The sequence below is a fragment of the Equus quagga genome, unplaced genomic scaffold (assembly GCF_021613505.1).
Source record: "Equus quagga isolate Etosha38 unplaced genomic scaffold, UCLA_HA_Equagga_1.0 70163_RagTag, whole genome shotgun sequence".
NCBI classification, from domain to species: Eukaryota; Metazoa; Chordata; class Mammalia; order Perissodactyla; family Equidae; genus Equus; species Equus quagga.
Window position 1 is genome coordinate 7,788 of NW_025801637.1, and position 16,310 is coordinate 24,097.

The 16,310-nt window shown below is 43.2% G+C and overlaps 1 protein-coding gene across 6 annotated transcripts; it reads left to right on the forward strand.

Annotated features, from left to right (window-relative positions):
* Positions 1 to 613: 613 nt before the first annotated feature.
* Positions 614 to 15,489, forward strand: LOC124234080 (neuroblastoma breakpoint family member 6-like). Of its 6 annotated transcripts, XR_006887217.1 has the most exons (12): positions 614 to 718; positions 1,518 to 1,728; positions 2,785 to 2,836; positions 3,740 to 3,880; positions 5,730 to 5,944; positions 6,926 to 6,988; positions 7,768 to 7,943; positions 9,030 to 9,083; positions 9,870 to 10,060; positions 11,275 to 11,487; positions 12,808 to 12,971; positions 14,326 to 15,489. XR_006887217.1 is itself a non-coding variant. In XM_046651343.1 (9 exons), coding segments are annotated over exons 2-7 (516 nt in total). In that variant the 5' UTR covers positions 614 to 718; positions 1,518 to 1,635; the 3' UTR covers positions 9,032 to 9,083; positions 11,275 to 11,487; positions 14,326 to 15,489. The 6 variants fall into 6 exon arrangements, 2 of the variants coding, with proteins under 2 accessions (XP_046507299.1, XP_046507300.1); XR_006887219.1 differs by lacking the exon at positions 12,808 to 12,971 and having other exon boundaries at positions 3,666 to 3,880; XR_006887216.1 differs by lacking the exon at positions 12,808 to 12,971.
* The last annotated feature ends 821 nt before the right edge of the window (positions 15,490 to 16,310 follow it).

A 16,310-nucleotide genomic window follows, 5' to 3' on the forward strand; every position in this document is an offset into this window, starting at 1 on the left:
TGTAAGTGGAGGAGACCACCAGCACCAGGAAAAACCCAAGCCAGTGTGTGAGGCAGGCTGTTCCTTCCCACAGCCAGCCTTGCAATTGGAAGCTCAATCACCTGTTCAGTAATAGGGGGTTGTAGTGACACAAAGGGAATCATGAGAACAGGGGCACGTGCACAACAGGGTCATTAGAAGGAATCTAGACAATTCTGAGCCTGAATCTGTGTCATTTTCCAATAAACCATCGTGGCAGAAAGGTTAATTAAAAATGACTGACACAGATAAAAGTAAAAATTGAAGCCTGCTATTTAAAATTGAAGAGAACTTTTGGGAAGTCTTGGTAAAGTGGCCAGTGATCTGGAGTCAGTCTCAGGGGATGTGAATTCTGAGCAGTTAATCTGTCCAGTTACTTCCTGTGCCTTGGGGTGTCTCTTTCTTCAGCTCAAAAATAGAACGTAACCAAATGCCATGTATTTGGGAGGCTGAGGAATAAGATGTGGAAATCTCACTGTAAAGCCTGGTGCTGGGGTTATGTTTGTCACTGGGATGGACCCTGCTTCCTCCCTTGAAGGCGGTGACCACAGCAGCATGACCAGCTTTCCGCTGAGACAGACCTCTGTCTTTTCTCAGAGTGTGGAGTGTGCAAAGACATCATTGAATCTGTGTTGAAGGAGAAGCTGCATTCTAATGAGGGGAACCTGGCAGAGAAGTCAACCTTAGCTTGGAAGCTCAGGTAAGAAGGGCTCTGTGTGAGGCGGCTGGTGGGAAAGAGTAGGAATCTCTGAAGTGGGGCAAGGAGAAACTCTGGGCCAGAAGAAGGGCAGAAATTTACATGGCAGGCACATGTGCACACATATTTATAAAAGAATTAGAGAACAACAGTTGGTAAAGTATGGACTCCACTTTTCAGAGCCTCATTTACTTTGCTTAAAAATAAAACTTACTGAACTGAATTCGTGTAACATGAAATTCACTGAATTCAAGTGAACCATTCGGTGGCATTTTAGTACCTTCATTATGTTGTATCCAAATCAGCTCATTTACCTTTAATCACAATCACCTCCTGAGTGACTATGGCTTGTCCTCCTTTCATTCAGAAGAATGCTATCTTCTTGACCCTGTCATTCTGTGTTCAATTATCACCAGCTGTACCTGTCCACATTTCTGTGTCTGACTTTGTGTCCATTCATTACATAAGTCACTATGTGTATTTTTACATGGAAATGGACATGGTTGAAGGGAGGAACTGAAGGGATATCTTTTCTGAAGCAGGTTTAGGAAGACACCTGGTTTTGTTTACAGAAGAAAACAATGAATGGGATGTCAAGGGATCTTACAGGAGCACTCTCTGATACAGAGGAAGCCTTTGTTTCACCTTCTTCTTTCTCTTTGCTACAGGCAGGTCACCACACTTGTGCCAGAATTCTGCTCAAGAGCTCCTTGGAGAAATTCTCACAGAAATCTTTTTAAAAATCTTTAAAATCTATCAGTCATCTCTTCTGACTCAAATTTTCCCTCCTATCCCACCTTAGGCAATAAAGTATCCTAATTAAAGATCAGGAGCAACAGCTGACCCTGTTATGGCAGAAATTACAGGAAGGGAGAGACATCTCTGTCTTAATCAACACCTCAAGGGCCTCCTCACCCACAATGACCTTGACAACTACCAGCGGCAGGGCTTCTGAGAGCAACTGGCTAAGGGACACAGGCTGGCAGAGAGCATTGTCTGCAAGCTCAGCCCAGGTAAGGTGGCCACAGGCCCTGATTTCCCTAGGCCCCTCCAAGGTCCCCAGCTCACAAGAGACTCCACATCTCCACTTGTAATGCTTTTACCAACTGTCCTGGTTTCCACATCACACTTGGGGCCATGATAGGACCAGGACTAATGGGGTGGGAACAAGAGGAGAAATGCACAGAGTGGAGGTCATAATGTTCCAAATGTCTGCTTCCTCCCTGATGGACCATAGCCCTTGGGGCAGGAGGCAGCATCTGCCCAGTGGCAGAGCACAGAAAGGAGGACATGACAGGAGAAAGCTTGTTAGAGTGAAAAGAGCTCTGAGCTAAGTGTGGACATTCTCAGGCTCCAGCCTGAGTACTGTCTTTACTAAAGGTGGAAGAACAATTGATTTTTATTCCTTGATATTTTTCTCCTCGTCTGTAAATGGATCCAATAATCTGTTGATGGTAGCTGTAATGTGGGAATATTTACAAATGCACTTCAGAAAAAAGAAAGCCCCTCACTGTGTGGGGTTGGATAAGGTACCTGATATAGTAGAACTCAGTGGTGGGAAAGTTGTTTAGACTAGAAATTTTCCATAGACAGAATTTCCCTCAATAACACACAGAAGCCATCTTGGAGACCCATGAAGTCCCCAGTTGGAGGCAGGTGGGACAGGGTTTTTTTCCTCTCCCTAGAGCAAGGAGGAGGTTTGATGTGAGAGTGAAGGGACATAGAGCCTGTGCCTATGCCAGGATTTGTGGTAGTGTGAAGGATACAGTTGTAAAAGTCGAGATGGACGCTGGGCAAGTATCCAGTGATATGGGGAACAAAAGACAATTTAAACTTTTGCCCAATTTCAGGCAGAATGTGCCATGATGTTGATTGACCAGATCAGAGACACACTGCCTGATGGATCAGAAATCTATGCTAGGGCAGTTCTTTAAAGACAGTGCTTTAGAACTTCAATACAATACTAACTCATACAGAGATATTTGTGTCTCTATGGCCATTGAAGCCACTGTGTTTGCAGTACGTGAAGTGGGAAATAGCTGACGGGACATTTCTAAATTTATGTGCAGAAAATCATGAAGATGAGGAGGATGAACAAGCACAAGAAACACTCACTCCCAGGTAACAATGAATAATCGGGAGCCAGTAATGTGTGGGTAAATATATGAAGAAGAAAGAACAGTAGGTGAGGTCAAGAGCATCAGAAATGCCAGATGCAAGGAGGAGCACAACTGCAGGTTGTATGGGTTGAATTCTCTCACCAAGAATGAAATGGCTTTGTTAACTTGGGTGTCTGTTGTCTCTGTGGGACTTGTAAGAATGATCCATGGTGAACTCACCAGCCTTAGGATTTCCTGCACACACAGAAAATGCCTATTCTCTCCTGTAACTGAACACCAGGATGAGATGCATATCTGCTTCCCACAGAGTTGTGTTAGGTCCTTGTTAGGAAGGTAACTAGCAAAGGAATTAGTAAAGGAGTAACTAGCAAAATCAAACACTAAGAAAAGTACCTAGACAAAAAAAATTTTTACTTGTCATCTGAGAAGTATAAGAGGCCTAGAAGGCACAACATCTCTGGGAGTCTACAATGCCTCAGAGGCTGAATTCACTTGGCCATCATATGTTAAATTCAACATGACTTAGGTCCATGGTGGTAGCACCTGATATGGTTTACCATTTGTGCTTGTGTCGTGACTGTACCATACTGGGATGATTGAGTCTCCTTCCTTAAGAGTGGTTATGTGGCCAGTGCACTGAGTACCTGCTGCTCTCTCCCACGCATGGCAGCCACACTCTGCACCTCATATAGGAGGATAGTTATTTTTCTCTTTAAGGAGACTGCCCCTTTGCTTCTGTGACCCTTCCCTATGCTTCCTATCAAAACCAGCTAGGACGCCATCATGTCTGATCCTCCTTATTTAATTTTCTCTCAACCCACCTGGCACAGCATGGAGCTGCAGGAGGTTGAAAAGAAGGAAGTCGTGCAGGACTCACAGGATGAATGTGTTTTGCCCTCTTCAGTTTGCCAAGAAGATTCTGACTGTGACCAGCCTTACAGTGATGGCAAATTCACATTTGCTGAACAGGAAGTCGGCTCTGCTCTGGATATAAACTGTGAATGTTCCCATCCTAAAGGGGATGAAATTTCAAATATTCTCCCAGGTAACCTCATACCTCTGTACCCTAATCTCTGTTTAGGCTGAGGAAGATCATCTCTGAAAATAGACCCTATAGACATGTATTGGTGTAAATAAGGGACAAGGGTGAATTATGAAACACAGACATCAGGTGGGTCAAGGAGGCTTCATCTCTTTCTAGACCCAGGCCACACTTCTGTCAAGTCATTGGCCCCAGTGTCAGGCCATTGGACCCAAGTCAGATTTGATCACTCACACCCACCCCAGCAGAGCATATATAGGATGTAACTGTCAGACCTCCTGGTTTGGATCGAATGTCTCTTGTCATTTTCAGTGATCTCATTTTGGTTTTGTACAATGTCCATGGAGTTTTTATGCCTGTTCAAAGACACTGGAAGACTTGCTTATATAGTAGGAGTGGTGGTTTCCCTAGTTTCACTGATCTCAGCCTTAGTCTCTATCTTCTCTACGTTGGTTTAACTTAGCTAAACAGTCATCTGAAAACCGGGACATAAACAACTCTATCATTACCTTGCTTGTATGTTTCCATGAAGCAAAGCTGGGTCTCTGAAAGACCCTCAAGCCATTAATAGCTGTCGTTTCTGTGTAGCACCAAAGATTCTTTGTGATTTGACAGTTTGCACAATGCAAATCTAAACCATCAACAATTGTGATATCTGATGGGAGAATGAATATTGCAGCAAAACTTCTAGAAAATAACTAGGCTAATTCCCCAGGATCTCTTGGGAAAATATTAACTGTTTGCACAGACTCAGAACACAGGATATTGGGAGAAAGTTCTGTCAGATCAGAGAGAGAATTTCCCCAACAGGTGTGGAAGCAGTCCTGTCTACTTCTCACAAGACTTCACCTTAGGTATCCTGGAATATCCCTGCCGGCATATTCTGTTCTTGCATTGAGAATATAATGCCCTGGTGGTGTGAGTGGTCGCTGAGTTGGAAATGTGTGAAATCTAATTTACTTAGCATGACCTGCTGTCTCTGAATTTATTTGCATAAAATCAGAATGGTTATGAGGAAGAGGATGGACAACAGCCAATGTCCCCCAGGTAACTCTGAAGATCAGTGGGCTGTGAATTTCAGTGGTGACATCTGGAGACCTCAGATCCAGGGAAAAACAGAAAGTGCTGAATATAACTATTTCACCCATTCAGCCAAGAGCAAAATATCCCTTCTAACAATGTTGTCTGTTTTCATTCTGGTAGTTGTGTGGGTTTCGGTTTCTTAATCCTCTCAAGTTTAGTAACCTAGAGTCAGTTGAGTGAGGTGAACTAACCAAACTCAGGGGTTCCTGCAGTCAGCTGTTCTCTCCTGTGTGGTTAAAACCAGGGGGAGATGCATATCTGCTGTGTGCCTGTTTGGTGTCAGCATGTTGCCAATTTTGAATATATGAGAAGAAACTGAAAAAAATTCATATTATATCAATATGTTGAGAAAATGCTCCTCGAAAACAGAATATCAGAGAGTCTATAATGTCTCAAGGGCTGTATTCACTTGGACGTTGCATATAAAATCCAACTCAATGTATGCAAATGAGTTGAAGCCACCATTTTAGTCCTCCATGTGTGCTGGGAGTCATGACTAACGCACAGGGAGAATTCAGTCTCCTCCTTCATCAGCTGGTTATATGGACACTGCACTAAGCATCTGCTTCTCTCTCTCTCTCTTTCTCTCTTTGTTAAACCATGGCAGCAACTCTTTGCTCCTCATATAGGAGGATAATTTTTTCTCTTCAGGCGACAATTCATTTGCTTCTGTGACCACTTTCTATGCCTGTCATCAAAACCAGCTAGGCTACCATGGTGTCTGATTCTCTTAGTTTAATCTTCTGTTACCCTCTTCCATCTGGCACAGCATGGAGCTGCAGAAATTTAAAAAGAAAAAAGTCCTGCAAGATTCACAGGATGAATGTGTTTTGCCCTCTTCAACTTGCCAAGAAGAGTCTGACTGTGACCAGCCTTACAGTGATGGCAAATTCGCATTTGATGAAAAGGAAGTCAGCTCTGCTCTAGATGTAGGCAGTGAACACTACCATTCTAATGGGGGTGAAACTCTGACTCCTCTCCCAGGTAGCCTTCATATTCTTTGTTCCCTACAACCTGTCTAGACTGTGAGATTTCATCCCCATAGGCAGACCCTATACTTACATACTGGTTTGACAGGCTCTAGGATTGAGTTTGAAACAAGACAGCCCATGAATCAGTGAAATTTGCTCAATTCCTAGTCTAAGACCACACCTCTTTCATGTTTGTCCCACTGGCCAATCACTGGATCCAAGGTGGTCCTGCCAGACACATGGACATCTGCAACTTGGGCACAGAAGGTGACTTTCAGACCTCCTAATTTTGAATAAATCTCTTATCTCGCATGCAATGCTCTAATTTTTATTCTTGAGCTATGTCCATTGAGTTTCTATTACTGACCAAGGTTGTTGGCAGCCTTAGCTATATCTTTGGAGATGTCGCTACCCTGGTTCACTTCTCTCAACCCAGTGTCTATCTCCTTTTATTTGTCTTCTCTCATCTCAGGAGTCATCTGAGTAGCAAAACATAAGCATCAGTCCCATGCTTCGTATGTTTCCCTGAACAAGGCAGGGCCCTGGGACTTCCCTAACCCATGAATGGCCACTGTTTCTCTTTAGCATTGAAGATTCTTTGATTTATGGTGTGTAGATTCCACTCCTAATCTCAGTGTATAATTCCTCTAAACCATTTAAAACATTTCAGATGGAAAAAGCCTGAATATTGCAGCAACGCTGCAGGAAACAGCTAGGTAGTTCCCCAGGATCTCTGAGAAAAAGGATATGTTGAAGTGTTTGCACAGACTCAGGACATAGGATACTGTGATGATGACCTATCATATCAGGGGGATTTGTTCGATAGATCAAGAAAGCCAATGGGTGACTTCTTACAAGGCCCTATTTAATACTTCCTGGAATATTTCTCTCACAATAGCCTATTACACTGCATATATTTATGTCCCTGTGCTAGGATTGGACACAGATTGGGCATTTGTGGACAGGGATCTGCTTGTAACTGCCCTTTTCTTAGTTTATTTGCAGAAAACCAAAATGATCATGAGCAGGCGAAAGGACAAGAGCCAGTTGCCCCCAGGTAATTCTGAATAACTGTGGGCTGTTAATTCAGTGGTGATGTCTGTAGACCTGAGATCCAGGGAAAAGCAAAAAGTGCTGAATATAACTATATCATCTATTTTGCCAACCAGGAATTTTCCTTCTTCATAATGTTTTCTGTTTCATTGTGGTACTTGTATTGTTCCCATTTGTTATTAACTTCTCAAGTTTAGTAACCCACAGTCAGTTGACTCGGGTGAACTAAGAAGTCATAGGGATTTTCTCCACTCACATGTTCTCTCTTGTGTGGTTTACAGAGTGAGATGTCTTAGCATGTTGCATGTATTTAATAGCAAGAAGTATAAGTGGAGAAAAATATTATTATATCATACCACAATATTGAGACAAAGAGGCCTTGATGGTATGAGATTTCTGGGATACTAGACTGCCCCAAAAGCTGTATTCACTTGGCCACTACAGGTAAAACTCAATGCAATTTAAATGAAAGAGTGAAAGCCATTGTTATGTGACTCCGTGTGTTGTGAGTCATGACTGAATTATACAGAGATAATTCAGTTTCTTTCCTGATCCACTTGTTATTTGGCCAGTGTACTGAGCACCTACCATCCTTTCTATATCTTGCCCTTGTGATAAACACACACTGTCCCACCAAAAAAAATAGGAGAATTTTTCCCTCTTTAATGGGTCAGCCTCTTTGCTTTCTTGAGCACTCCTTATGCCTTCCATCAAAACCAAATAAGACTCTGGGGTTAATCTGATCCCTCTTGGGTTAATTATTAGTCCTCCCTATACCACCAGGCTCTGCAGGGAGCTGCCACAGAAGGTCGAGCATGACATACCATGGGACCCGCTGGATGAATACTATTTGACTTCTTCAGATCTTCCTGGCCTGTCCAACTCCTACTGTCCTTATAGGAATGCTGCTACCATCTCATTTGAGGAACTGGAAGTCTATTCTGCTCTAGATATAACTTGTGAGTACTCTATTGTCAATGTGATGATGCTGACTGGATTCCAAGGTAGCCCTGTATATTTGTAATCCACACCTCTAGCTGTGCTAAGAGATGTCATCACCGTGTGCAGGCCCTATAGAGACATGTTCATTTGACTCAGGCTCTAGGATTGAGTTTTAAACATAGACAGTATGTGAGTCAGTGCACTTCACTCTCTTCCTGGTCCTAGGACATGCCCATGTCACCTTGCCCCACTCTCACGTCATTGGACCCAAGGCAGGCATGACAACCTCATCTCACCTCTGCAGCATGAGCATAGAAGGTCTCTGTCAGACCTCCTAATTTGAATGAAATGTCTCTCTTCTCACTTTCAATGCTCTAAGTTTCATGCTTGAGATTCTATGCCTGCCAGGCAATTGGCATCCTTGTCTACATATTCGTTAAAGATATAACCCAGGGTTCACTTTTCTTAGCCCCATTCTCTATCTCCTTTAGGCTGGCTTATCTTCCTAAGAAGTCACCTGAAAACCAACTATAAACACCTCTACCATTACCTTGCTTGCATGTTTCCCTGAAGCAAAGCTGTGCCTTGGCAGTCCCACACCCCATGAATGGCCGAGGTTCCTGTGTAGCAGCAAAGATTCATTTTCATTTGAGAGTTTGTAGATGCATTCCATCTGTCTAACCTCAGTGTATAAATTCCTCTAAATCATCAACAACCAGGGTATCTGATGAGAGAAGGCTGGATATTAATTCTTTTAGAATGAGGGTAGGCTGGTCCCCAGAATGTTTAAGAGAATGATATATTTAAGTGTTTGCACACTCAAGACAGAGGATATTGTGGTGATGATCTCATAGATAAGGAAAATTTTGCCCTAATATGTCAGGGCAGGAAACCAAGCCAGTCAACACAATACAATGGCTGAGGCCTCCTGAAATATAAATATAAAATAATGTAAATAAATAATATAAAATAATAGGTTTCTCACTAAACCTATTCTCTCACTGAGGATATGTGTGTCCCTGTGCTAGGGTTGGACACTGGATTATTAATGTATGAAGGGGGATCTGCTTAATGTGACCAGCCCTGTCTGGATTTATTTGTAGAAAAACATACTGATCTTGAGGAGGAAGAAGACCAAGTCCGCATATATGTTCCAGGTAACTCTGCAGAATCGTGGGTCTTCATTCAATGGTGGCATCTGGTGATCTCAGATCTAGGGAACTCAGAAAGGGCTGAATATACCTATTTAGCAGACTCAGACACCCACGAAGTGTCCTTTCTACAATGGTGTCTGTTTTCACTGTGGTACGTGTACAGGCCCCTTTATTGATCCCTCTCCAATTAGTAACCTGAAGTCAGTGATGCAGGTGAACTAATCACTCACTGGATTTTTCTCCTGTTCTCTCCTTTTTAACAACCACATATGATACATATCTGCCTCTGCCTGTTAGGCATTACCATGTTGCCAGGTATTTCAAAGCAAAGAAAGTGACTTGAAAAAAAATTCCTATTATGACTTAGTTTTTGGAGAACTAGGCCTTGAAGACAGAATTTCTAGAGGTCTACAATGCTGCCAGAGCCTGTGTCCACTTGGCTGCCTCATGTGTATTTCAACAAAATTTATGCAGAAGTGTTGAAGCTGCCTTTATGGTTTTCTGAGTGCACTGTGTGTCCTGACTGTTGGGGGATTCAGTTTTCTTCCTCGGGAGCTCGTTTTCTGGTCAGCGCTCTGAGCACCTCCTGCTCCTGTTCTCTCTCTCTCTTTCTCTCCCCCCTCTTTCTCCTTCCCCATTGCAACCACACTATGGCGCCAGATAAAGGAGGATTGTTTTATCTCCCTTGATGGGCACTCCCATTTGTTTTCTATGACCAGACCCTTATGCCTCCCATCAAAACCAGCTCTAGGACTCTGTGTTTACTAATCCCTCTTGTTTAATCATCAGTCTTCCCAACTCCACAAGGCTCATCAGGGAGTTGCCATTGGTAGAAGAGAATGAAGTCCCACAGGACTCACTGGATGAATGCTATTTGACTCGTTCAATTGGCCATGACCTGTCAGCCTCCTGTAGGCTGTACAGAAGGGTCTCATTATTATTCGATGAACAGGCAGTCTTCTCAGCTTTGGATGTACACAGTGAGTGCTCCTACTGTAAAGGGAAGAAAGCTCCCAGTGGGTCCCTGGTGGCCTCTACGTTCTTTGTATCCAACAACCTGTATAGGCTGAGAGATGTAAACAGGCCCTGTAGACTCATCTTTGTTTGCATTGTGCTCTTGAATTTAATTTTAAAAAGGCATCATGTGAGTCAGATAACTTTCTTTGTTTCTTGTCCCAGCCTACCCTCCTATTGCCTGGCCCCCTCTCAAGAGTACAGACTGTTGGTATCAAGTCAGGCTAGAGAGGGGAAATAGAGGGATAATTGCAAAATATGGAGGGCACTGCAGCCTGAGAGAAGTATTTGCGGAAAAAGACCTGGAGGCTATAAGAGGTACTGTGGTGCAGGGCTGGGGTCAGGGAGAGGCAGCCTGACTCCAGAGGATTTGTATAAGGGAGCTTTGGGAAGTGATGTTAGAGAAGAAAGAGGGGCCAGAGGAGAGAAGGCGTGCAAAGGAAGGTGAGGAGTAGAGAGTGTGTGTAGTAGAGAGGTGAGAGGAAGTTCTCACAGCAGAGCAGGCCTGTGATGAAACAGGATTTGGGGGTACTAAGACAGGTGAGACATTTGACAGTGCAGAGAGAACAGAATCAGAGAAAACAGTTAAAAGGAGGTTGGGTAAATCAATGATAAGAGTCAGATATAGCATGTGATCTGGAAGACTAAATGGTAACAGAAACATGAAGATGTTTTTAAGAAACAGTTAAACAAAACTTGGTGAGAATGAGGATGTGTGGAGAGAAGGAGAGAGGGGAGCCCACAGCCTAGTGGAGCAGGCCCTGTGGGCCACAACCTTACCTGAGCCCAACCAGGACTGAGATGAGGCTATTTGAAGTCTTTGGTTAGCCCACTTTCTGAGAATAAGTATTCATTTCACAGTAGAAATATAAACATGTTTGATAAGGAGTACTGCCCATACCCTGCTGTGTAAAAGAAGGGTTGTGCACTGTATTACCTCCCTGAAGAACCACAAAGTCTGACTGTGTAGTACTTCTGGCCCCTAAGTTTCCAATAATACACTTGGACCTCTACTACATTACTCACAACTGCTAGTCACCACCACCCCTGCCCCAAGTGGCAATAGAATCTATATGTGTAGGTGGGTGGAGGGACAAGAAAATCTTACAGACAACAGGAAGTAAGTCATAGTAAGATCATGAATAACAGTGGATCCTGTTGGCTGTGGTTTTATTTTCAGAACTGTGTTTGTGCTTACTTTGGAATGAACAACCCTCCCAAGCTAGAGGGTGATGCTCTTGAAGGCTCAGCTTCCAGCAAGCATGGATGTCAAGTCATTGGCCACATTGATGCCTTAAGTGCCCTGAAATAGAGGATTATCAAAAGAAAACTGCAGCTCAGCAAGTGGAGACTAGCATGCAGATTCCCTGGCCTTCAAGCTTAGGGTCCAGAGGTACTCACATCTGGGGCTCTCAGATGCACTTATTCCTTCTTGCTCTCTAAGTTTATGGCTCAGTCTCCCACTCACTTTTCTCTTCCTCATTTCTTCATTCTAACAGCTAAGGCTACCTCTGCCTGGTCTCACCTCTGTTTTCCATGGGGGCTGCGACTCTGCCAGGCCCTTCCATCTCCATCTCCTGTTTGCACTCTGAACTCTGCTGTGTTCCCACTGCTACTGTCCTTATATTCCCTCTCACCTTTGCTCTTAGCTATAAGGGAGCCTGGCCCCATGGTCCTCCTCAACACAAGAGCATCATTTAGCTGCTGAACACATGGCACTTTGCTTGAAATCACACACTGTCTTGGCTTCTTTGCCTTCCCTTCCCAGATTCCCCACCTCCACTGCTTCTTTCTTCTGGTTGTCTTAATAGATCACTTGCACATGGATCCTCCCCCTGGGTCTTTTAGGGAACCTGACCTAGGACAAACCTTAACCCTCAACTTCTCCATGTGAATAAGAAGTGTTAACACTGAGGAGAAAGAGCCCTGATTACCAAAACTAAATTAGAACCTGGGTCACAGGTGGGAGTCCTGGACTGGTCTGCACTCAGTTTTCTCCTCAGCCCCAGATGTGCAGGCCTCTGCTAATCTACATGGGGCTTCCAGGACTCAGTGTCCCCACCTCAGGGCCTCTCTGGAGTTGGCTTTAGGTGGAGGACAGTAGATGGCACCCTAAAGGGAAACTGATGCAGAGGCCATGTTTCCAAAATGTAAAGAGTGTGAGCTGCTTTGGCATTCAGGCATCTCCCCTGTTCACTCCATTACCACTTCTACATGTTCAGTGAAGAGTCTGGAAAAGTGAACTGAGGTGAATCTGAGGTCAGAGCATATAGAAGAGCACTGTAGTGGAATAACTTTAGGCCAGCTTTGTGAAGACCCAAGGAGATACACAAGAATATAAGACAAGTCCAATTGAGAAGGACTGTGATTCATCTGAGGTTGTCAGCAGGAAGACCAAAATCTTTAGGGCCAGTGGGAAGGAAGCTCATGGCGGAAGAGACGTGGAGAAGAAAAAAGAATGATGTGAAACAGAGGAGGTCTAGTGAGTAGTTCAATATTATGCTGTCATAAAATAAACGCTGAGTGAGCTTTGAACTGACAGGAAGCCTTCGCCCAATACCTTGAAATTCTGATTTAAACATTCTGGGGTGGGGTTGGGTATCAGTACTTTTAAAAAGCATCCCCAGGATGCATCTAGAAATTAGAAGGATCATGGATCTAGCAGGATCTCAGTCACCTATAGAAGTGTCCCATGTGTGTGCTTACTTCACAGAAAAGCTGAATATCAGCCATGGATGGACTTAGCATTCCTCCTTCAACAAAACTCTTTGTACAGCCTGGAGAAAACAGAAAAGAAAAAAGAGAGATTGATGGGTTAGACATATGCTCTCTCTACGTGGATCAAAGTTTCTCACAATTTTTATAGGACAAGATACAGTAAGAAATAAATATTACATAGAAACCCAGTGTACAAAAAATAATACCTCCTCTTATTACAAGTAATGGCATTGAGGGCTTTCTTTTTCTGCTTTAAAATGAAACCTGCAGATCACTATTTACTAAACAGATTTCACAGCTCACAAATTGGTTCGGACTGCAGATTGAAAAAATTATTTTCTATCAAATTTTGTCCTTATGCAAAATCCCAATAGAGATTCTTAGGTCTCCTTCTCCTATGTTTATCCTTTCTCGTGCCCTTCTTTACCCTAGCGTACAATATGAAGAGACCCTTTCCTTAGGGGGAAGTTTGGGAAAAAAGTGATGAGAATCTACTATGAGCAAAACTAATGCTCTCCCACTTTCACTTCAGAGTTTTGGGGTCACCTATTGAGACTCTTCCTGGAAATGCCCTGAGGTGTATCCTGGCCTGAAATCACCTTCAGAGAATGTCGGTGTCCATGGAATGAAAATAAGTGTGGCCATTGTTCCACTCCCTGCTCTCTTTTTGCTTCCATTTGAGTTTCTCCCTTTTTGGGTCTTTCCTCAGCTCCTTTGGAGCAGAATTTCTCTGTAAAACCTTATTCCTGTTCAGCCACGGTGACCGAACAGCTTCTACTGGCTGTTGACACCTCCAGGTTGGAGCCTTTCCTCTCCTTTCCCCCAAATGTATGGAAAGGGCCTGAGACCTGGGTTCTAGTTCCAGGGTTATCAGTAACAGGTCACGTGGCTTTAGTTAGGCCTTAGCCCCTTGGCACCACAATTCCTCATCTGTAAATGGTAGAACTAGATTTGGATATATTCTGAGGTCCCTGTAGGCTCTCACATTCTATGACTCTTCCTATGGCCTGCCACTCCTCCTCAGAGGACTGGAACATAGAGTTAAAGAGGGTGGTTTCTCTGCCAAGGGTCCTCTCCTTCGGACAGCAGTCTGTTTCTGAATGTGTCAATAGATGCTAAGTACATCCCTCCCTGGCAGATGTAAGAAAGCTATCACTTTGCTCCAGATGAAGCGGATTTAGAGTGAAGTGGCTGCTGAGGACAGGGTGGTGGGGATCTGGCTAAAGCTCTGCAGCAGCTTGAGCTCAGACGTCACCAGGCTCTTGGTGGGCGAGGACAGGGGTCCCTGGATCCTGCACCACAGGCTAAATGTAAGTTTAGGGAGGTTTTTCTTCTAATTTGTGGATCTCCCTTTCCCCTTCAGCCAGCCTGCAGCCTCCCACTTAAGCTCCTCCTCTGAATTGGAGCTCAGCTTGCTCCTGGCCTCTGTCACCATGTACCCATCCCTCTTGGCTCAGCTATCAGCAGGACCTGACAAACTCTCACATTTTTTTTTCCTCTTTCTCTCTCTCAGAAGCCAAGTCCTTCTGGAAGTAAGAAAAGATACTGCTGATTTCAAAGAAACCGCCTCATTAAAAAGTAGCTTTTCCACTTGATGAAAGAATCTAGAACTGTGAAGGGATCCTTTGCAGAGAATCAACATCACAACCGCAAACAACTCTCCATGATTTTTACTCCAAAAGCCTGATTCAATGGGAGAAATCCCAGCCTTTCAGCCTCCAATTGTGATAAATCACGAAGAGAGCAATGCCTAGATCAACATGCAGTTCTGAAAAATCTTAACCCTTGCTCTTCTCAATTCCCATACTGTACATCACCAAAATCAGGAGCAACTGGAAAAAGACAACATGAGAAACTGGACGTTCTTTGCCACCAGCAGGGCTGTGCTAGGAGCAGACAGCATTAACTGTGCGGAGGTCTTGTTGAGAATGTTTAGTCTGAATTTAATCGTGAGGTCATTATCAGACAACGGCAGAATTTAGACCGCTGAACAAGTCAACCGGCCTGTCTTTCTTCAAACAGTCAATATCATCACAAGTAAGATGACAAAAAGGAGAAGAGATATTTTAGGATCCAAAGGACTGAAAAGATTATGTTACTATGTTTCTTTAGTCCTTTTGAGCCGAAGACGTTCCTCACCTTTTTGTGATTGCCTGCGGTGGTGGTGACATTGCCTTGTTTGTAGAGGACAGGTCAGTCGTCTGGCTCAATGGTCTACATTCTCAAGTTGTCTGACCATTTCCTCATGATTAAATTCAGGCTCACACTTTTGCCGAGAACACCTCACAGTTAACGCTGTGTGCTTCCTAGCGCAGCCCACCCGGAGACCAGAATGACCAGTTTATCCACCACCATTACTGTGAGAACATTGGTCACTTTGTTATGGAGGGGCCTAGGAGATCTGTCCATTGTAAAGACACATTTTTTTCTTTCTATAATCAGTAATTTGGGGAAAGGTACTTTGAGAGTGTGTGAATATCCTCTTCTCTAAAGATCTTTTTCTAAAACTTTTACCATCCATTCATGATCCCTGCTGTGTGTCGATTGTCATATTGGTGTTTGTACATTGGGGATCTTCCAATTTTATCATTCCTATATACATGTATTTGCTGGCCTTGTGCTGTGGAAAAGAACATTCCCTCCCCCTTCCATATCATTAAAATTTTTGTTTTGACTATCACTGTGGACTTTTGAATTTTTTACATTCAATACTATAATCTACTATAATTATGACTGATTTGGGTGGGTATGGATATAAATTAATATAAATAATTTTGCTTCTCCTATTCATATTTATATGCTAAAGGTTCCCATATCTTTTAGGCTCTATTTACCCTATGTAGTCGATTTTATTTGCTGTATTTCTTTCCCCATGTTATTTGTTTTCTTTGTGTGTGCATGTATATGTGTGTATGTCTGTGTTTTGTTTAGCATTTAGGAAGGATTGTATAGGTAGTGTTAAACATTGCACTAAATTTTTTTTTTTACATTTTTAGTCCCTTATTAACTTGTCAAATTTCTAATATTTGCTTTATAAGTTTTAAATCAATCTCTCAACTTCAAAAATTTGACATTTTTCTGTTTTTCTGGGGGGTTTGCACAGGAAGATTTGCCCTAAGTTAACATCTGTTGCCAATATTCCTCCTTTTTTCTTGTTTTCCCCCCCAAAGCCTCAATACATAGTTGTGTATAATTGCAAGTTCTTCTGGTTCTTCTTTGAGCCGCCACCATAGCATGGCTACTGACAGACAAGTGGTATGATTCCATGCCCAGAAACCGAACCCAGACCACCGAAGCAGAGAGTGCTGAACTTTAACCACTAGGCCATCAGGGCTGGCTCTGTTTTTTTCCATTTTTATCTGCCTCTTCTTATAGTATTATTTCAACATCGACAAATGTATAGCATTTATGTACTGTTTTTCCCATCTTGTCTACTCCTAGATTTTTGTTTTAGATCTACAATTAAATCTACTCAATGATGACCAGCTGTTCAAAAGT

What these genes read in the sequence shown, in the direction of transcription:
- LOC124234080 (XM_046651343.1), top strand. Translation starts at nt 1,636, where the DNA reads ATGACCTTGACAACTACCAGCGGCAGGGCTTCTGAGAGCAACTGGCTA. An exon ending in AATTTCAAATATTCTCCCAG is followed by an intron (nt 3,881 to 6,936) that starts GTAACCTCATAC and finishes GTTTATTTGCAG; the next exon opens with AAAACCAAAATGATCATGAG. An exon ending in CAAGAGCCAGTTGCCCCCAG is followed by an intron (nt 6,989 to 7,767) that starts GTAATTCTGAAT and finishes CTATACCACCAG; the next exon opens with GCTCTGCAGGGAGCTGCCAC.